The sequence below is a fragment of the Zootoca vivipara genome, chromosome Z1 (assembly GCF_965207765.1).
Source record: "Zootoca vivipara chromosome Z1, rZooViv2.hap1.1, whole genome shotgun sequence".
Taxonomy (NCBI): Eukaryota; Metazoa; Chordata; class Lepidosauria; order Squamata; family Lacertidae; genus Zootoca; species Zootoca vivipara.
This window is the reverse complement of record NC_142583.1, coordinates 45,898,556-45,921,692: the sequence shown is the minus strand read 5'-3', so window position 1 is coordinate 45,921,692 and position 23,137 is coordinate 45,898,556. Positions and strand designations below refer to the sequence as shown.

At 42.6% G+C, this 23,137-nt stretch overlaps 1 protein-coding gene across 1 annotated transcript in view; it reads right to left on the bottom strand.

Moving 5' to 3' along the window:
• Window positions 1-17,566, bottom strand: part of LOC148687361 (uncharacterized) — a 31,166-nt gene extending 13,600 nt beyond the window's left edge. Inside the window, exons 1-3 of the mRNA XM_088660798.1 lie at window positions 17,421-17,566; window positions 17,093-17,156; window positions 15,336-15,521 (exon numbers count right to left, since the gene is read on the bottom strand). Coding sequence (XP_088516924.1) covers window positions 15,336-15,521; window positions 17,093-17,156; window positions 17,421-17,566 — 396 coding nt within the window. The remainder of the gene's footprint in view (window positions 1-15,335; window positions 15,522-17,092; window positions 17,157-17,420) is intronic.
• Window positions 17,567-23,137: the final 5,571 nt, after the last annotated feature.

Sequence of the window (23,137 nt, the reverse complement as noted above, 5' to 3'; positions counted from 1 at the left end):
TGGTGAGCTGTTCGGCAGTGGAATTTGCTACCAAGGAGTGTGGTGGAGTCTCCTTCTTTGGAGGTCTTTAAGCAGAGGCTTGACAGGCATATGTCAGGAATGCTTTGATGGTGTTTCCTGCTTGGCAGGGGGTTGGACTGGATGGCCCTTGTGGTCTCTTCCAACTCTATGATTCTATGATTCTATGACTTTCTGGTAAAAAAACCAACAACAACAAAATAACCCACCAACAACAAAACTCTCCTCCTGCCTTCCTACAGGCTGACTGGCCTGGCATATGAGACTTTTCTGCCCACGATGGCCCAGAATTTTGCCTTCCTGCATTTCATTGGATGTTGGCCTGCACCACTGCCAACCACAAAGATGGGTGTGGTGTTCCCCCAGGCTGTGCTGTGAGCCAGCTGCTTTCTGAGGATGTTTCCTGTTTCAAATTATAAAAGAGAGACATTCTAACAGGCCAGTTTTCATTCAAAAGCAATTTCTACAGCTGAGAGTGAAGTGTAGAATTGGAAGTGCTGAAAAATACTCAGGATTGCACATGAGAACTGTGTAGGCATTGTCCTTTACATATCCATGTGAGGGAGGGGAAAGGCCACACCCACTGGCCCCACCCCCACTGTTAATTCGCTGTTGGCCTGGTCTAATGCAAAAAGTCTGATTTGTTTGTTTCACAAGAACTCCGAATCAGCTTTAATTATGTAGCCTGAATTTGCTGGGATATGACTGACTCTCACCTGAAAACAGTGATATTCCGGAAGCAGCCTTAGCTAAATAGTTCACAGCAATCCGTAAGAGTGTCAATCAGAGTAGAGGACTAACATTAAATAATTTGTGCGCATGTGCCTAAAAAGAGCTGGCTTTGCCGTTCATGTAATTTTGCAGCAATCTGCAAGTGCTTTAACAAGAGCAAACTTAAAGGCAACTAAAAAGGAGCTTTGGATGTGTGATCTGCCAAACACTGACTGTGCAGGCATAGAATCTCATTTCACATATCAAACCAAAGAAAGATTTCTTTGGGAAATGGTGCTTGACTCCTAATATAGTAAATTATTAAAAGCTGGACAAATTGTGTACCAAACCTGGAGGTAATAACAACTGTCAACAATGTCACTATGTATAATGGCTGCATATTGCCCATTATCATCCTGTGCTGGCCTAGCATCAGCACCAGAACCCTCGGACAGCTAGCTGCCAGAGACACCTGCCTGTAAACTGGTTACCAGTATCTACTCATAGATTACCAGTGTTTTGCAGATATGCTTTCAAAGCTGTGAGCACAAACCACTAGTTTGTTGGCCAAACTAGGCCCCACATAGCTCTAAATCAGGGTCCCCAAACTAAGGCCCGGGGGCTGGATGCGGCCCAATTGCCTTCTAAGTCCGGCCCGCGGACGGTCCAGGAATCAACATGTTTTTACATGAGTAGAGTATGTCCTTTTATTTAAAATGCATCTCTGGGTTATTTGTGGGGCCTGCCTGGTGTTTCTACATGAGTAGAATGTGTGCTTTTATTTAAAATGCATCTCTGGGCTATTTGTGGGGCATAGGAATTCGTATATCTTTTTTCTCCCAAAATATAGTCCGGCCCCCCACAAGGTCTGAGGGACAGTGGACCGACCCCCTGCTGAAAAAGTTTGCTGACCCCCTGGTCTAAATCTCCCCCAAACAACATCCACTTGCCTCACACCAGATGTCAGGAACAATAGGGAATTTATAATGTTCCTCGTGGTTCATTGCAGTGGTGGCTGGCACCCAGTGGGATTGGTAGGTGTCAGGGAGCCAGCCAGCAATAAATTACATGGAGTACATGAATTTCTTCTTTGTTAGAAGAAATTAGTCCTGCTCAGAGGAGCCAGGCTTACAGAGCACAGTAGGTCTTGCCCCCGTGAGGCAGTTGTAGAGGCTGAAGACCCCTGCCCTCCCACAACTGCCTAAATCTGGCACTCTGCTGAACTCACAAACATCCTCTCCTAGCATCTAGTCACATGGCAACATTCATTTGGGTCACCTGTCATGGCAGTGGCATTGGGTGACTTGTTATGTATTCAGTGGTCTGTGCTTGCCTGATCTTGAGTCTGGACTAAGCATTCTGAGCCCCTGTGATTCGATACATGATATCCAGTCACAGAACATATCAGGATTTGGGCCTCTGCCATTGGCCCTTAAACTCTGTGTCATGATTCGCAGCATGGAAGTTTAGACAGCCAATCACGTTGGGAGCTGGAGTGGCCCAGGCCTTCAGAAATGTACATAAGCAGTTGTTTTGCCCCTGTTGTCCAGTTCTGTTAGTTCAATCAAGGTTCTTGCTGTCAGCACTGTGTCTTGCCTTGTGGGAACCCACCTACACTTCATGACCGATAGGTGAGAAGCCCCATCCACCTGTCAAAATGGCCCACATGAGTGGGGGAATTCCCTGGGTCAGATCCCCACCCACCTCTGCTTCAAGAAATGGGATCTATGTAAGAGGATGATGGTGCAATGCATTTACTGGTGGATTGTGCTCTTTGTTGGTTTCCAATATAGAAGTAATGCAGGTAAGCTTCGTTCTGCAGCCAGCGTCAATTTTCTGTTAATCAAGGAGATTCAGGGGAAGCGCTGCCATCCAAGTGGAATCCAAGTTTCATGTCATTTCAATCTGGAAGCAATCCATGGAAAGAATAGTCTGTCTGCTGAAACCTCTGCTTCAGACAGGTCAAGAGGAATTACATCACATTAACACCTTCAAGTGGAGACAGATCGGAAATGCCTTTTCTGCCTCAGAATCAGCTCAAAGTTAAGAAAGCACTGACAGCATTTCACCCTCTGTCAGTGGGAGAAGCCAGTGTTGCCTTCTTAAGGAACAGTGCCAGTTATATACTTTTTAAAATCTCTTTGGAGATGAGTTTTATCACAGGACTGCTGGATCAGCAGTTCCTATCCCTTGTGACTGATTGTAGCATGTGCATTTCCTGCTGTGGCTTGTGTGTAACACAACTGTAACGTTTCATCTTAAATGTGTGCATTTTTTTTTAAAAAAAGAAAAATCATTTTGAAATCTCAAAGCCTTTGAAAATGGATTTTGCGGCAGAGGGCTTTAGGCAAGCCAGTTGTGTGAAACTCAGCAGCAAAACAGTCTTGCCTTTGTACTGAAATATAACTGAGAAATTTCACACTGTCAAATGTGGTTTGCATTTCATTTTCTACCCAGTTCTAGAATAAGATGTTTTATTTGCAGCTTCAGTTACAGCATGTTGGACCGAGTTACTATTCTCAGGTTTTCTGGCTTAGACACTGCACTCTTGCCACTCCAATATACTCACAGCTATGTCAAGGTGTGAAGTAAACATAATTCAGCTCCGACCTCAGCCTTCCCGCCTAATGAGATTGTTCAGTTTCCCCTCAGCTAAAGATGCTCTGAGGTGTTTAGATCAGATTACCTGGCCTGCTTCAGCTACAATATGTTGTACAGCTATGTGCATAAATGTCTATTCCTATGTACTCACAGAGGGGCAAATCTGAAAATGTTTGTTTCCTCTCAGTTTCTTATTTTTCCAGTCTTAACTTCAGTTCTCCACATAAGTATGCATTTCATTTAAAAAAAGTCCTAGAGAAAATGCATCAATATTTTAGTGGCATTCTCTCCTAATATGCATATTATTGTATATAATTATGCCTAGTATACTTTTTTTAAAATCCTAACATTGTATGCTATTTCCACCAATGAATACATTTTATGCACCCTTTAATCTAGCACATGCATTTTTATACCTATTACAGCAACTGGGTTGCAAATTTGGAGAAATGTGAATTTTGAAGGATGCCTGCATTTTATGTATGGCGGCGGGGAGAATGCAAATCAGGCAGAAGTGTGTCGATGTGGCTTGCCACTAGTCCCCCCCCCTTTTCTGCCCATTCAGCCTCAAGAGCAGTAGCAACATCAACAACATGTCTCCTCTCCACATCTTCTGCCTCCCCAGCCTCTGAGGCAGGAGACACAGAGGCAGTGGGCATGTTTAAGGGAGAGCATTCAATGCAGGAGAGGCCAAGCCAGTGCAAACAGGAACTGAGCAGAACAACTAACTGTATCTGAAGTGTTGGTGCATTTTTGAGGGGATACTTATTGAGAACATTTGAGAGCACCATAGGAAGTACGGGCAAGCACATGGTGCCCACGGGTGCTCCTGTGGTGACCTCTGCTCTGAGGCTTACATTCCGGTTCAGAATGAGCATCATATTCTACCAGACAGTGCATAAGAACAAGGAATGTAGGAAGCTTCCCTGTAAAGAGTTCAGTATTGTCATCATTTCCTAGTAAGAGTTCTCCAGGTCTCTTAGCCTGCCTTGAGATGGTGGGCATTCAACTTCCCTAGATGTCTGGCCCACCTTTGTTTACTTCTGGTTAATTTTCCTGGAACACAAAGATTATGCAAGCCTCAACCATGTCCAGACCTTCACATTGTCATATGCTTATTCTACAGTACTTAGACCAAGGGTCAGCAAACTTTTTCAGCAGGGGACTGGTCCACTGTCCCTCAGACCTTGTGGGGGGCTGGACTATATTTTGAAGAAGAAAAAAGATGAACGAATTCCTATGCCCCACAAAAAACAAGAGATGCATTTTAAATAAAAGGACACATTCTACTCATGTAAAAACATGCTGATTCACGGACCGTCTACGGGCCGGACTGAGAAGGCGATTGGGCCGCATCCAGCCCCCGGGCCTTAGGTTGCCTACCCCTGGTCTACAACAAGGGCAGTGAACCCGTGGCCTGTCCAGATACTGCGGGCCTACAACTCTCATAGTTTCTGGCCCTTGGCCATGGTTGTTGCTGTTTCCCCCCCTCCCCATTTCATCCTCACAACCTCATGAAGAATCCCAGAAAAGCAATAGCTCATTAACATAGCACATGTTTTTTCATGTAGTATGTCTTGGATTCAACCCTTAGCATTTTCAGTTAAAAATCACAAGTAGCAGGTGATGGAAGGGAACCCTGCTTGTAGGTTTGGGGAGTTGTTGCCAGTAAGAGTTAATATTCCCATGTTCTTACTCAGGGTAAAGTAACTTCATACATTCATGTTCATTCTTTGCATCTATTTTTGTTGCTGAGTAAGACAGATCCCTGCACCTGAGTTAAGTTTCTCAGGAAGAGAGTCTGAAGAATTGGAGGAAACAGTGGTTGCAAGAAATGAAGTTCTAGGCCTCAGTGACAAATGAAAAATGAACTAATTACTGGGTTCAGATGTGAGATGAGTGTTCTTGTGCTTATGAGATTTTCATAGGCATGTCATTGGCCAGGGTCAAAACAGGATGCCAGTCTAGATGGGCTTTTGCTCTGATCCAGCAGGGTTAAATCATGTACTTGGCCAGGGCCGTCTTAAGCGCCCCTGGCGCCGTGTTGCACCGGATCCCTCCAGTGCCCTCCCGCCCCGTTTCCCAGCGCAGTGGGCGGCACGCGTAGCGCAGCTGCCACAGGCGCTGCTGCGCGGCGGGCGGGCGGGCAGGCGCAGCGCAGTTGCTGTGGGTGCAGCTGCACAGCGGACCGGCCAGCCAGCGGGTGGGCGCAGCTCGTGGCGCCCTCCTGGCGGGCCGGCGCCATGGTGCCGCGAGCCACCCAGCCTGCACGTAGGGCCGGCCCTGTACTTGGCCTTGGGCAAAAGTACTTAGTCACATGATCAAAAAACACAGCAACCACTGAGAAAGAGTGACCGGATTTAGAAGGCGATTGGGCTGGATCTGCGCCCCCCCCCCGGCCTTCGTTTGCCTACCATGACTTAGACACAGAGCATTTAACTTACCTGCACAGCATTTGCTTCCTAACACAGTTGATTTGATGAAGGGCCATTATTGGTTTCTGGTCCAGAGGTTGCTAGATTTGTACTGGACCTGTAAGTGGCTGAAAATGGAAATAATAAATTTTCAAGTGCCCAATGCAATAGGGTTTGAGAATCAGAGAACCTGCATTTACGACTTTAATCTGCTTTCGTAAATGAACTATCAAATAGGTTGTAGTTCAAACATTGATTCTTCTTGACACAAAAACCACACTAGCTCTTCTGCGACATTTGGACAGAACCAGTGTGGTTCAAATTTATGGCTTCAGACAGCAAAGCCACAATTGATCAAACATTCTCGGGCACAACTGGGTGGTCTGAGGAAATGTGATCAATCATAAAATCGGGTGAAAATGTAATAAGCACCCTGTGACTCAAGCTGCAAATGTAATTTGACTCTCCATCTTTAAATACAAAACTGCAGAAGTGACCAGTAATTGAAATTGTGTGATAAATGGTGTATGGTGGAAAGGAAAAATGTTAGCACTTCTAGTGTCAAAATGTCCCAATGCACTTTCCCCCCATGGAGTCACTCAAGCCCTAAATAGGTCAACGGAGCACAGCTGAGATGCTGAAAGGTCAGAACAGTAAAGGAGCTTGTATCAATTTGATTCCCATCTGAATGATCAGCTTGACCTATAGAATTGGATTTGGGGATTGCAGGCAACTTGTTAAGTTGCAAATAGTGTCTGTGTAATGATTTCCGGATTGTACAAATCACTTATTATATGCCACACCGATACTTCTGCTGTTCTGTACTTGCTTTGGAATTCTTCGTGCATATATCATCTAGCTGGCCTTTAATGACCATTGACACTTTTCAGAATAAATGACAATGAACTTTTCCTTGATTTGTTAGCCCCATAAAGTTGGAGCTGGAGACATTTTGCTCCCGAAAACAGTGGTGCAGTTGGGTAATTTTAGATGCTGGGCTTAATGGTCTTAGAGAGGGTCATCTTTAGAAGGCAAAGTGTGTATTGCTTTTCTTGCTTCAAAATGAGAAAAAGCAGCTCATTCTGCCTAGTTGGATCCTGGATCTCTGCAGTGCATGTGACTGGGAGACTGGGAAAAGTTACCTTCTTTCATAACTATACAATCTCCCCTTGCAAATCAGATTTCTATTCCTTTCTTTGTGGCACCTCCTAGTTTCTGATACACTGACTGTTTTCAGTTCTAAATGTAAAATCAATGGTCAGATCCATTGTTCCTCCCTCTCTTCCCATCTTGCATGCCTGATCTTGGCAATTCAGCTTGACTTGGAAATTTTTGCTTCAAACAAAAATTAGATAGATAGATGATAGATAGATAGATAGATAGATAGATAGATAGATAGATAGATAGATAGATAGACAGATAGTGTTGCATCCCATCCCAATGTCTGAGTGGTTCAAGAAGATTCCAGGGGTTCCTGGAGCTTATCCAGTGTTTGCGATTCCTTTTGGAAATGAGGCACAGTGGAGACCGCGGTGTCTTAATGATATATGGTTTATTTACACATATACAACCTGAGCCTACAATGGAGGGGTTCACAGTGTCAGCACCTCAAAAATGTATTGTTTCTCCCATAGCCTCAGCCTTGGATTCAAACAGAAATTAAACATGGCTCTCAAACATTGCTCTGACTCTCTCTCCAGCTTGCTCCTTTATTTCTAGGTCATATCACTGTAGTCTCAGCTCCCAACTCTGGCTTTGTCCTTCTAACTAACTATAAGCTGGGGAGCAGCCCCACCCATTTGACATCTCACACAGAGCCCCTTTCCTTTGCTTTCCTTAATCATAGCTGCCAAGTTATCCCTTATTTTAAGGGATTTTCCCTTATGCTGAATAGGCTTCCTCGCGAGAAAAGAGAAAACTTGGCAGCTATGCTTAATGGTCCATCACCAAGGCTATCACCTCAACACAGGAAGCTAGCCTGACTTATATTTTAACACTTACTGAATCCAGGGGTTAGAAGGATCTCACATGCAGCCTACTGCCTCCTCCGACCAACTCGTGTGTGTGTGTGTGTGTGTGTGTGTGTGTGTGTGTGTGTGTGTGTGTTTCTTCTGGCTCTGGCAATTAATTAATCCTGTAAGATGTATTACTAACATTTCGTGATGTTACGCCAGGAAAAACAGCCATATTTTGGTATCTTTCTACTGGGTTCAGAGATGAGTTCATAGCTGGAATCTATTCTTTAAGCCAATACAAATTCTGTTGTTATTAATCTGACTCCAAACTCTAAGTAATTGCTGACAAACAAGCTTCTTGATAAGTGGTTGATTAATTTTGAACTTACCTAAAATAGAAATTTAAACTGTGTGTGTGTGTGTGTGTGTGTGTGCACGTGCAGAGATACACACACTAACCTAAGACTGCATAACAACACATCTAATCTATTAGATTACAGTATTACAAACTGCAGACTGGGCTTTTTTCCCCCAGCACTCACAGCAAAATCTTTTTCTCTTTCCCCTCTCTGCCTTCTTACTTAAGTTAGCCTAAAGTTTTGATGAACTCAAAAGATTTCTTACTACTTTAGGTTGTTTTGGTTGGACCTAATGAAAATATTAGAGGTAGTCAAACACTGAATGCATGAAGGAAAACAGAATTGCATCTTCTGATCATGCTGCAGTCCCAACCAATGATATGTCCACTGGTGATGCCTCCAGGTGCTAATGTTTTTATATTATTATTATTATTATTATTATTATTATTATTATTATTATTATTCACCTTTCCTTCTACTCTCTGATCTGCTACTGTGGCCTTTATCAGCTTTAGTTCCTTGCCTATCAGTTACCCTACTTCCATCCCTTTCCTTCCCTTTTGACGGTACCCAGATCTATCCTTCCCCATGAAGGTATGTGTAGACTTTCATGGTGGCAGAAAGACCCTGGCGGAATCTACACACACTTTAAAAAATGCTGTTAAAATGGTTTTAAAAAAAACGTTTTGGGAAAAAAAACATTGCATTTGGCACAGCTCACTGTCGCCATCTAGTATACATTTGTATATTGCACTTTACAACACATTTAAAACATTTTATATGCAGCTGTGTAGCTGAGTCCCCTGTCTCCCAGGGCCTGTGAAGGAAAAGAATAGAGGGAGGAGGAGGAGAGAGAAAGAGAGCAGTGGAAGTCTATCTCAGTGGGGAGACACAATCTACACACTGCACCACTGCTATGGAGAGCAGGATGGTGGAGTGGAAGAAAGAGGTGCCAGCAATTCAACATCTTAGCAAGCATGCATTGCTGCCTTAGTTTTTCTCATAAAAAGCTCCCTGGAGGATAAAAGAGGCACATACCAAAATATTATTCAGTCCACCACCACACCTGCAATAAGTTCAATATTTCAACAGTACAAAAGCCTACTAAGAGATGAAACCAAAAAGGTCCCTTTAAATTTTAATCACCCGTATGTGCTATAGCTGTGAATCAAAGGCTGGACAGGGAAAGGAATCCTGTTACCTGGCGAAGATAAAAGAGAGAGAGGAAAGTGCCAGTGAAAACAGCTGAGTGCTAGAGCCATTTCATTATAGGGCAGCTCTTGGCTTGCACCTTTGTTGCTTTGTGGGCAATTTGGTTAGGGAAAAAAAATCACACTTAAGTCATGGCTAGGGAAGTACCTGTATTTTCATAGCATCTGACTAAGGCATAGGATAAGAGCATTAAGCCAACAACAGCTTATTTTCACTAACGAGCCATAGTTAAAAGACCATAGCCAAGGCACTGGGTTGGGGTCATACCTAACACTAAATCATTGGAACCATTATTTAACCTGATGGGTAAACCAGTTCAGTGTCTGTGTCATTCAAGACTTTCAAAACACCAGGTCATTTTGCTTATTTTATCTCTTGCACATAGTATGGAAAAAACAAACAAAATGGGGGGACATGCTATTTTAACTATAGTACCACATGTCATTTAGAATCAGGCCTAGTGTCATGAACTAGGAGGAAGAGGATTCCAGTGAGAGGTGTAGCCAGGACTGGGCTAGGCTGTGGATGGGGAAGGAGATAATGGTTCAGGAAGTACTCACTGAGTGACAGAAAATGGTGAAAGGATGGGGGTCAATGCTGCAGGACTCATCACCACGAACATGGCAGGCGCTGAGACATAGGGAGCAGTGGGTAGGGTGCTCTAGGAGGCTGAGGCAGGCACGGGCCCACAGCCCAGCTCCCTAGCTGGCCAGGTGAGGCTTGCTGGCTCTGGGAGGAGGTGTGTGATTCCTCAGCTGGAGTAAGCTTAGAACAGGTGAGGGTCACCTGCCTCATCAAGCCCAGATTCTGCTATCAGTAGGCAAGGGATAAAAGGGAAGCAGAGCTGATGTGCTGGGTCTGTTGAATGTTGCAGGGACTGTGCTTCAGGACTGACCTCATGTGGGGCTGACCTCTAGGTGTCCTGACCCCTGGATTGGCTGTAGAGGTGGGAGCCTGGCCTGGCTGGACTTTGGACTTGTTGGCTGTGTACTAGCATCTGCCTTGGGATCATACACTCCACGGGAACTTGCTGTCAGGTACCCAGTGGTTCAGAACCCTTAGCTTTCTTTTCTCGCTCAAAAGATAAGATTTCCAGCTTAAGTTTCCATTCAGGCATCTGATCAGGCTTGAGATATGAACAGTGCAGAATACCTAATAGATTTATTAGGAAGTGGTATCGTAACGCAGTCGTTTTGGAAAAGTTCAGCACGGATGAGCTCTTGAGGAAATCAAGCTCCACCTCAGATGATATATAAATACATGAGTGGTGCATGTTGGTAAATTCTCTTATTTGAGTTACAGCCATAAAGTGCCGCATCACCTTTTAACAGCCGTTCTAGGAACGAGAATGTAGAGCATAAATTACTGCTCTGTGTCAAATCTAAGTCTCAGAATGGTTTATCCAGGAAGGGGGGGGGGAGATACAAAGGAGCCTTTATAAATAACAATATAAGAATGCCTCACATCCCAAGAGCAGCTGAAATTTTTGCGGTGCAGTAAAAGTGGTGCAATTTATGATAATCTGAACATTTTATTTCCCCCTGCACTGCCATCTAAGGTTATGACAACCATATATATTATACCAGGATAGGTGTTGCTTTTGTCTTTGGCAAGTTCTGCCCTGATCTTAGGGTGTCCTGTTTCACAGATGGCAGTCCCCTCTTTGAAAGAGTCCTCTCTTTGAAGAGCTGTTTAATATAAGCACAGTTTTGAGATAGGACCATAGGAATGGGAGGTTGGAGGCTTTGATGGTTGCCTATCAAAAAAGTTAGTCCCTGGACACCAGATTGTGCAGGCAGACAGGTCACCTGGTCGCAGTCTCCTCTATGAAGGCGAAGCACATCATATTTCTATTTCAAGCCTATTTCTATATTGCCCTTCATCTGAAGATCACAGATGGTTTACAACATGAAAACACAAAATGACGAATATTGAATACAGAAGTGAATATAGAAAAGCCTTTCTCATTTGCTGGTGTGTTTTCCATTCATCCGCCTGTGTATGGGTATGACGTTTTGTGGCAGAACATTTTAAATTTTGAAAAGCATGATTATCAGACTTCAACAAACCTGGATGAAAACTACATCCTCAGGCCTGAAAAGTCCTGTGTATTAACCCTATACATGTGAAATAGTCTGTTGGAATAAGAAATGTAGATTCAATGAAGTCTTAGGCTAAACTTATTTTGGAATATTCCCCTGGGCTAACCAAATGTATAAATGAGTACATATAAGCCTATAATTAGGATTATACACATACCGGTACTTGCAGTATCTGGGTCCATGCATTATATACAGTATAGGGAAAATATTTTTTTACATAAAAAGCTATTTAAAAGCTCACAACAATAGCAGCTGTCTCCAGAGCTTACCGTAGTTTACTGCATACAGACCAACTTCTAGCTATTCAATATTCCCATCATGAGAACGACGCTTTATTCAGTGCCATTGGTACTTTACCGAGTATCACAGACAAAAGATAAGGTTTTTGCTTACAATCTGAAAAAGGCAGGAAGGGAAGCAATGGGGGAAGGAAAAGTTAAAAATGAATTTCAGTAACCTAGGCTGCATTCAGATGTAGGGTTTATTGTGTTCCTTTTGCTGGCTCTAATACAAGCAGTTCTGCCCCAATTTCTAGCATTCTTTTTTTTTTTTTATAAAAAAAATTAATTATTACAGCCACCGACATAACAAATATGCATACAAACATGCAAACATACAAATATACAGATTACTTACAAAGACACAAACACCTACATTCCATTTCAATACCATACCAATATTAATATCATCCAAATTAATTCTATACAATTTATGACTTATTACAGCAAAAAAATATAAATATAAAAAAGAAAAAAAGTTTAGTCCTAATAATCTTGGTTCTTTAACTTCCCCATTCTATCTCTCCATTAAACTCAGACAAAAAGATGTACAAAAACATAATATAAAGCATGACATAGACTTCTAATACTGTATTCTGACTCTATTCCTCATAGTATCATCTTTTTATACTGTTTTGTTTGTTTGTTTTATACTGTTTTGTTGCTGTCATTTTCCCTTATAAGACAAAAGTTATTCTATTGCAAAGGCTGTGTGGGTGTTGCACCGCTTTTTTAGATAATAGAAAAAAACTGTTCCATTCCTCTATGAATCTATTTATCGGGTTGTCTTTTACTTTTTCTGAAAGGTAAGCCAGTTCCGTATTTTCTAAAATTTTGTAAAACCATTCTTTTTTGCTGGGTGTTATTGCATTTTTCCAATGAGATGCTATCAATGTTCTTGCAACGGCAGAAGCATATAGAATTTTTTTTGTCATTTTTGGGGTATATCTGGAGTGGTTATACCTATAAGATATGCATTTGGTGTTTTTTGGGATTTAATATTAAGGATCTGTTCTATTTCTGAATGGATTTCACTCCAAAATTTTGCAACTTTATCACATTCCCACCAGATGTGATATCAACTTCCCACCTCCTCGCATCTCCAGCATAGGTTACTCGTGTTCTTATACATTTTTGAAAGTTTATACGGGGTAATGTGCCATCTGTAGAACATTTTATTAGGTTTTTAAAAATAGAATTACATGAAGTAAAGTTCCAGCTCATTTTCCATAGGCTTTCCCACTTTGTCGTCATTTTATTATGGCCTATGTCTTGTGCCCGGTATATCATTGAGGATTTGGTTTGTTTTTCCATCACTGTCCAATCTAACAATAATTGATAAGCCTTTGAGAGAGTTTTTCCTTGGAGTTTATTACTTCCTTTTCAAATTCAAATCCTATTTTAATGTCCATTTTGTATCTCTCAAAGAGTTGATGGTATGTAAACCAGTCATTTACTATTTTCTTCAGCTTTTCATATGGCTTTAGTTCTAATTTGTTGTTGTTTTTCCTCCAGCAGAACTCGGTAAGTCGATTTCTAGCATTCTTTTTACACAAGAGTGTTCCACAATGGTGGCTTTTTGATCAATAATGCTACCATGCCGCGCTAAATTTCATTCACACCCGTGGCTGTGGTGTGACCCAACAAGAAACAGCTCTGTACACATCACTGCTCGACCCACCTTACCCACACATGAGTCACTGCTTGTTATACCAAAATAGGGTTTAAATTACCTTGACAATTATTCTAGCTGGCACAGGAACCATCTGTGTCAAGTATGTCTTGTTTATACAGCAGAATAAGATTTGGAAAGATGTTCTGAATCCTTAAACCAAAAGCCTTGCCAAATGCTGAGCCTAGTCTCTTTATCGCAGACTTTCAAAACATTTGCAGCAAGAAAAGAAAGTAATCGCTGCCGGGAAGCAATGCTTATTTAAAAGACACCATTAAAAACTGTTCAGTGAAAGGTGAAAGGAAATTAATTATAGCAGTGGCTTATCTCACAGTGACTGCAAGCCTGGAGAATTTTCTCTAGGAGTGACATTTTAAATCCAGGACATTTGATAAAATAAGAGAATCCTATGCCCTTCCTCTGTTCCCTCTCCTTCAGATAGTTCTTCTTTCCCCTAAGGATTATGGGATGACTTGTGCGAACTGTTAAAGGAGTTAATTAAAGACAGTTGGATGAACTGTCGTTTTTTTAAAAAAATAAAAAAACCTTTTGTAAAAACAACACACACACACACACACACACACACACCCCACCCCATTAAAAGTAATTTAGCACAGGAAACCAATTCCTGCCGCTGGGATTCTATCTTAATCATTAACATGGCACCCTTATAAAAGCTACAGGATAACAAGAGTCTTCAGAGACATATAGTTAAAATCCTGCAGATGGTTGAAGGGCAGAAAATCCAAAGCAATCCCAACCCCTGAGCAAGAATTAACCTTACCCTCACCTGTGTCAGCTTTATTTTATTTTATTGCACATTCCTGATAGCTAGTACAGGTAACACATTGCAGAAAAGCCTTAAAGGATAATTATACAATTATACATTCATAAGCAGCAGCATCGAATGGGTTTCTACTTCACTCTTTCACTGGCTCCCCTGGCTCTCCCATTTGTAAAAAAAAAAAAGTACAATTTCTAAAAGCTGCATGTTTTTCTTATTAACTTCTCATAATCACTTCTTTGGCAGCAAAAAACTAATTTCTTCAGAATGTTCGTTTCCTGAATCCATCTCTACTGCTCTCTAGAAAACCACTTGTCACAAATTGAGGGTTAATCATTGTGCACATCATTGTATATATGTCCTGTGTCCATTCTCCAGTGATTATAATGACTAATGATGAGATTCAGTACAGTTTTCGTTTTGCAAACAGAAAATCAGCATTGAATTCAAACTTAGAAACCCCCAATCCAAACCCCAACATGGATCCCATGAGTCTATCAGATCATTTTATACATGAAGCAGCACCTCTGAAGTTTATTGCTTGGAGAGTCATTAGAGGCACTTGTTTTATTTGCTCTGTCTCTGTATTAACAGTCGGTGTCTGCATCTGCAATCACAGCCAGGATGCTAAAATAGAAAGAGCAGAGCAAGATGCAATGTATCTGGCGCATCAGGGCTGCTACAAAGGGAAGATGGCAGGAGCAGAGGAGGTGTGTTCCTTGGTCTCATCGCTTCCCCTCGCTACCTCCAAAAGCATTCAATGGCCATGAGGTTGAAGAGTGAATATATATATATATATATATATATATATATATATATATATATACAAATTTATTCTTCAAAAATCACATTTCAAAATTAAAAGTAAGCAAGTTTATAAAAAGCACAAAAGTTTTTTGGGGACGGCAGGGTGGGCTTTAAAAATATTGGTGTCAAGGACTTGATCTTAAGAGCACTTGGCAATCTTCTTGGCCATGCTGCCTGTCACCTTTTGATGATCAAGCTGATCAAGTTTTAGCCTTTTTAGCATCTGTTTGAAATCCCCCCCCCCCTGAGCTGGAGACTTTGTGTCTTGAGAATATGTTGCTCCACAAGTGATTGAGGGTGTTCTCCTTCTCTCTTAAACAAGCTCCAAGACAGACCACGTTATTCTTGGACACTTGCAATTTTATTTCCAGTGACAGTGGTGTAGTCTCTCTTTTCTGGAAATTGCTTCTCAGTTCACTTACGCTGTTTTCTAGGTCTTGGATTCTCAGCTTCAGACTCTCTTCCTCTTCCTCTTGCTGCCTCGCCACCTCTGCCTCAAGAGCTTCAAACTGGCAGGTTGTGATATTATCCCGCTCCCGGAGCTCACATACCAATTGTTCTTTATCAAATTGCAGGTTTTGAACCTGCAATTTGAGGATCTCTTGGCCCTTGAGGGCATTAGCCAACAATTCAGAGAGCGCTAAAGATTCTTCTAGAATCTGCAGGTACCTGGACTCCTCTGCTGATGCAGAAGCAGGTGGTCCCTAGGATCTCCGTCCTTAGCACTTTCTCTTCCTGTTGGTTTTCCAGAGTCAAACTCGCTCAACGTAACCAGCTGCACAGAAATAAAACTCTTCAATGTATATAACAAAATAACGAGAGTATATTCATATAGTAACGACAAATTAAGAGCGGCACAGTGGGTAGAAGTCCCACAAAACTAGTTCATACATAAAGTCCCAAATGTTCAAAATGTGTACTGTTTCGGTCTGCTTGTAGCCTCTGTATATTCAAAGGGCCAACAGGTTTGCAAAGGAAAGTTTGTAGCAGTTCCACAAGTCCCACAAACAAGGATTTCTGGAATAGTCATCCTGTTTCGCCCATCTGGGCTTCTTCAGTGGTACAAGCTTCTATATAATATAAATGAATATAATACAGTATTTTAACATCCTTATCTCAAAACACCCAAACACACAAACAATGTAAGCAATCGAACCAAAGCGTACATACTATATAATGTTCAACAAGATCATGATTCTAATGATCAATTGTTTGCTAGCATAAAGTAACATTGCTGTGCTCTCCAGTTATATAGACAGTAACATCATACAAATAAATTCAGGTGATGGCAATTTACAAATCCAGAGTTGCTTTCTTAAAGTGACCCACACAGCCATACTGATATGAAACCATGGATGATTATTATCTATCTAAACATAGGTACTAACTCAGGCATCCCCAAACTGCGGCCCTCCAGATGTTTTGGCCTACAACTCCCATGATCCCTAGCTAACAGGACCAGTGGTCAGGGATGATGGGAACTGTAGTCCAAAACATCTGGAGGGTCGAAGTTTGGGGATGCATGTACTAACTCATAAGAAACAACTGTAATCAATTTCAGTGTTTAAACCTGAGGGATGTAAAGAATTCAGTAAGAAAATGAATTAGTCACAGCCATGTTCAAATATATGAAAGGATGTCATATGGAGGAGGGAGAAAGATTGTTTTCTGCTGCTCCAGAGAAGCGGACACGGAGCAATGGATTCAAACTTCAAGAAAGAAGATTCCACCTAAACATTAGGAAGAACTTCCTGACAATAAGAGCTGTTCGGCAGTGGAATTTGCTACCAAGGAGTGTGGTGGAGTCTCCTTCTTTGGAGGTCTTTAAGCAGAGGCTTGACAGGCATATGTCAAGAATGCTTTGATGGTGTTTCCTGCTTGGCAGGGGGTTGGACTGGATGGCCCTTGTGGTCTCTTCCAACTATGATTCTATGATTCTAGTCTCTTTTTGCATAAGGATTTTTCTAGCCTGCTCTGTGGGTCCCTGATATGTCCAAATCACACAAAAAACCCGTAATGTCCTCATCTGAATGAGATGCTTGAATAAAATGTTGTGCCAGAGGAGCATCTGTTACACTATTCCTAATTCTAGAACGGTGTTCTGAGATTCTTAATTTAATAGGTCTGAGAGTATGACCACATATAACAATTCACAGGGACATCTAATAACATAAATTACATGTGATGTAGCACATGTGGCAAAAGCCTGTAAAACAAACTTAAAACCTGCTTTGTTCGTAAACCTGTAATGCATATTTGCAAGAGGTGCAATGACCACACCTAAAAAATCCCCATGGGGGACTAGATAAAGTACATTGCATAAGCATGGGTTTCAAATCTGTGTGTACCAATATATCTTTGAATGACTTAGTGGGATGTTTAGCAAACATAGGGACTGAGTCACATCCAGGGATGTCTTTTAGTATATGCTAAAAGACTTCTAATAATTTTTGCTAAAAGTCTTCTAATAATTTTCTCAATTTCCGCCACTCCAAAGCTGTCCTTACCGCAAGCTGTCCTTACCGCCGCCGAGAACATCCTCCTCGCACAGGCCACTGATGAGCTGCCCACAAGACAAGCCACCAAGAATGAAGATATTTTCAAATTTTTGAGCGCCAAAAATCCACAGACCTTCAGCATAGTAACTGAGCATGGGAATATCAAATTGATATAGCAAAAAACAACAACAAAAAAACAAAACAAAAAGCAGAACCCTCTTTATGTACGCAACCATAGTGGCGAGGATTTTAATAGCAAAAAATTGGAAAGGTGATGTAATCCCCACAAAAAACTGATTAGCAAGCAAAGATGATAGAATATTCAGAACTTGCAAGGACGACTGGGAGAATAAGAGGAAATACTAACCGGAAATTTAGTAAAGATTGGACAATGTTCAAAGAGTATCTTAAAAAGTACTGTAATAACACAAATCTCCTGACAGATTTGGATTGAATATTGAAGTTTAAGGAAATTATAAAGAATCCCCCTCCCCGATAATTAACTGAAAAGAATAATAAAAACGAAGTGCATATAGACTAGTAAGGTACAAAAAGCACAATGAGGTAAATCTGAAGTTAAAGGGTATGTAATGTCAAATGAGGTGGTGTTAGTCAGTGTCTATGGTCTGTTTATTTTTTGGTTTACATTCCGTGTAAATTGCTTTGCAATAAAGAATCTTTTTTTAAAAAAACCGGAGCATGCAAAACCTCCCTGAGCACATGTGAGAAGGGGAAACAGGGAGACTTGCTCTAAATTCCAGAGCCCTCGGTTGAGAAATATGTTTGAAAATGCTATAAAGGTTTCCATCTAAGCAGTAGTGGGGGGGGGGGAGACATTGTTTATCTTGTGTGCTCTTATCTCTGCAGACACTCATATAATTCTATTCCTATCACCAAGACTCTTTATCAAGAAAAAGATGAAGGCAACAGAAGACAGAAACTGGTTAGTGTGGTCTGTTTTCAGAAAAGCTTCTGGTTGGCTGCAGGTAAAGCTGTTGAGTTTTTCTCCCCTCACGGCACCCTTCAGCCCATGTGGAGACAGTAGAGGGAAATGTGGTGGCATCTCATTTTTACATTTAGATGCAGAATCCCCTCTATTGAACATGGCCCAAAGAACACACAGCTGCAGTGCAGAAAACGCAGGTCCGGGGGAAGGAAATGTAGAAAAACCTTACTTTAATCTTTATACTAGATCATAAGTGTAATTCAGGGTCACAAGGCTGAAATATAGTCGACATAATCTGCTAGAACTTCAGGGGCAATGCAGAGCGTTCCACTGTTTTGCAAACTGCCTGCATGTGTGTCCAAACCTGTGCATAGGAAAGAGGGATGAAGAAATAGAAGGAAACCACATGTGGGTGCTGTGCTTGAGGTAGATTGAGCCCTTAGAATTTAAGGGTCTATTCCACATGGTTGCAATCCAATGTCTCCTGCTTTGATGACTCAACAGTATTTCGCCCAGCTGATATCACAGCAAGCAAATAGGACTGAAACAAATATTCAGAATTCACCAGCAATCTCACCACTCAAATTGCGAATGTGACACTTTGAATTTCAAACTTAAATTTACATTCTAAATATGAAATGCCTCCAAATAACAGAGTTCCGTGCATGCTAGTTATCAAATACAGTGAAACACTGGATACTAATTGTTATGAAAAATGTACCCCAAAATGCGTTGCCTTTTAAGAAGGACAGACGCGGGTCGGAAGCTCCAAAATTTGCACTAAGTTCAGCTCCGCCGGGAAAATGACAGAGACCACACGATGCTGTCAGGAAAAACAAACTGATCCCTTTATTGCAGAATGCAAAGCTACAGCTGTAGGGTCCCTGCCTCTGGAAAGAATGAAGGAACCCCGGGAAATGGTAAAGTCCCCTTATATACCCTCCTGTTCCTGCATGGAAATCTCTGGACTGGGACCATTTGCAGTCGTTTGCGGTCATCAACAGCTATCAGTCAGTCAATCACCCATTTCCACCACCCTTCTGAGTGATCCCCCCTCCCCATCCCCACCCCTTCTCTACATAAGTGCCTGGAAACTTCCATTTCACTGTATCTGAAGAAGTGTGCATGCACACGAAAGCTCATACCAAAATAAAAACTTAGTTGGTCTTTAAGGTGCTACTGAAGGAATTTTTTTATTTTACTTCGATCCAGACCAACACGGCTACCTACCTGTAACCTTTCAGATGGGGAGATGTCAATCGCTCTTCCCCTGTCGTTGATGGCATTTCCCTTTGTTTGGCAGGAGGGGCAATCAGTCGAGATGGGTGCAGAGGTGGGGCAGTTCCTGGCAATTTCCGTGGGGTGGAAGTCCACCCGGCAGGTGTTTTCCTCCAGGCCATGGAAGGGTGGGCTACGTTGAGGATGGCAATTTATTTGAATAAAGTTGTTCCAGCTAATCCCTCTATTGTCCATGTGTCCTTGAATGGGTATAGGGTGGTAGTAGGGCAAGGTTCAGGTGGGTTGGGATCATACAGGGTTCATACAGAAAATATACCTGGAAAACATACCTGTTTGGGCGGAAAATATACCTGGAAAACATACATGTTCTGGGCGGAGGGGAGGTGGAGAGGGGAAATGTGTGAGTTTATGCTAACTGTTGTGCATATGCAGATCCTTAAGCCTTCCTTCAGGCAGGGTCGCGTCCTAGCGGGAGGGGTGGGGAGACAGGGAAGATGGCATTGAACAGGATTCTGGGTATTGCAGCTGTCAAATTCTGTCACCCCTCTCTGTTCATTAATAATGGTGTCCTGCAATCCCCCCCAATATGATTTTATAACACTAATAATAATAATAATAATAATAATAATAATAATAATAATAATAAATTTATTATTTATACCCCGCCCATCTGGTTGGGTTCCCCCAGCCACTCTGGGCGGCTTCCAACAAAACATTAAAATACAGAAATCCATCAAACATTAAAAGCTTCCCTAAACAGGGCTGCCTTAAGATGCCTTCTAAAGGTCTGGTAATTGTTATTCTCTTTGACCTCTAGTGGGAGGGCATTCCACAGGGTGGGTGCCACTACCGAGAAGGCCCTCTGCCTGGTTCCCTGTAACTTGGCTTCTCGTAGCGAGGGAACCGCCAGAAGGCCCTCGGTGCTAGATCTCAGTGTCCGGGCAGAACGATGGGGGAGGAGACGCTCCTTCAGGTATACTGGACCGAGGCCGTTTAGGGCTTTAAAGGTCAGCACCAACACTTTGAATTGTGCTCGGAAACGTACTGGGAGCCAATGAAGGTCTTTCAGGACCGGTGTTATGTGGTCTCGGCCACTCCCAGTCACCAGTCTAGCTGCCGCATTCTGGATTAATTGCAGTTTCCGGGTCACCTTCAAAGGTAGCCCCATGTAGAGTGCATTACAGTAGTCCAAGCGGGAGATAACCAGAGCATGCACTACTCTGGTGAGACAGTCCGCGGGCAGGTAGGGTCTCAGCCTGCGTACCAGATGGAGCTGATAAACATCTGCCCTGGACACAGAATTGACCTGCGCCTCCATGGACAGCTGTGAGTCCAGAATGACTCCCAGGCTGCGCACCTGGTCCTTCAGGGGCACAGTTACCCCATTCAGGACCAGGGAGTCCTCCACGCCTGCCCGCCTCCTATCCCCCAAGAACAGTACTTCTGTCTTGTCAGGATTCAACCTCAATCTGTTAGCCGCCATCCAACCTCCGACCGCCTCCAAGCACTCACACAGGACCTTCACCGCCTTCACTGGTTCTGATTTGAAAGAGAGGTAGTACATTCCAACAACCATGTTAATGCCATTGTATGTCAACCAGCAATGACTTGTGATGGGGACAGAAGGGTAGAAGCAGTGGCATCCTCCTGGCAGTGATCAGGATGAGGTCAGGTAATGATAGCAAGATCAGAGTAGCTTTGGGGTGGCAGTGGTGACCAACCTGGGACTCAGTGGTGTCCAAGCTTTTTCAGAGAGGGCCAGATTTGATGAAGAGGCTTGACAGGCATATGTCAAGAATGCTTTGATGGTGTTTCCTGCTTGGCAGGGGGTTGGACTGGATGGCCCTTGTGGTCTCTTCCAACTCTATGATTCTAAATGAAGGGCCGTGAAGGCCGACCAAAGGGTCGGATTGAAGTTGTTGAGTCATAGGGGCTGGATTAAATTGACCGGCGGGCCGGATTAGGCCCCCAAAACAGACTTTGGACATGCCTGCCTTAGACAGATCTCCCCAACCTAGTACTGCTTCACACTGCCCCATGCCTTTTCTGATGAACACACCTAAATAAAACTTCAACCAGCAAAGACGGTTGAAGGTTTACCTAACAAGTAAACTAAACTACAACTCTCATTTAATGCTGAGCCAAAGTAGCTGAACAAAGTGTATGAAAAGCTTTCCTTTTCTGAGAACTCCCCACCCCCACCCTGCACACAGGGACTGTAACAGCTGCTTACTATTCTAAGCAGCAATCAATAGTATTACCCTGGGTTTGTTTTCAAGAAAAATAATCTCTGCCTTTACTGCAAACATGACTTTGAACAGATCTCTCAGGATTAAACTGGCATTTTGAAAGGTGTACATGCCTTGGTTTGGTTCCTCCAAAACAACATAATGACAGGGGAAATGTTGCCAAAAGTTGATAGCTAGCTATCCTCAAAAGAACACAGAGAGAACCATAGTACACACCTGTCTTCAGAGATACAGTAGAGAAGAGCTAGTTCAAAGTCACTCTTTCTCAGTGGTTGCTGTGTTTTTTGATCATGTGACTACCGTAAGTATTTTTGCCCAAGGCCAAGCGCATGATTGAACCCTGCTGGATCAGAGCAAAAGCCCATCTAGACTGGCATCCTGTTTTGACCCTGGCTGATGACATGCCTATGAAAATCTCATAAGCACAAGAACACTCATCTCACATCTGAACCCAGTAATTCATTTTTCATTTGTCACTGAGGCCTAGAACTTCATCTCTTGCATCCACTGTTTCGTCCAATTCTTCAGACTCTCTTCCTGAGAAACTTAACTCAGGTGCAGGGATCTGTCTTACTCAGCAAAAAAACAGATGCAAAGAATGAACATGAATGTATGAAGTTACTTTACCCTGAGTAAGAACATGGGAACATTAACTCTTACTGGCAACAACTTCCTAAACCTACAAGCAGGGTTCCCTTCCATCACCTACTACTTGTGATTTTTAACTGGAAATGCTAAGGGTTGAATCCAAGACATACTACATGAAAAACATATGCTATGTTAATGAGTTATTGCTTTTCTGGGATTCTTCATGAGGTTGTGAGGATGAAATGGGGAAGGGGGGGGAGGAAAACAGCAACAACTATGTATGCCACCTTAAGCTCCTTGGCCAAGCTAGCATGGCCAAGGGCCAGAAACTATGAGAGTTGTAGGCCCGCAGTATCTGGACAGGCCACAGGTTCACTGCCCTTGTTCTAGACCAGGGGTAGGCAATCTAAGGCCCAGGGGCTGGATGCGGCCCAATCGCCTTCTCAATCTGGCCCGTGGACGATCCGGGAATCAGCGTGTTTTTACATGAGTAGAATTTGTCCTTTTATTTAAAATGAATCTTTGGGTTATTTGTGGGGCCTGCCTGGTGTTTTTACATGAGTAGAATGTGTGCTTTTATTTAAAATGCATCTCTGGGCTATTTGTGGGGCAAAGGAATTCGTATATCTTCTTTTTCAAAATATAGTCCGGCCCACCACATGGTGTCTGAGGGACGGTGGGCTGCCCCACGGCTGAAAAAGGTT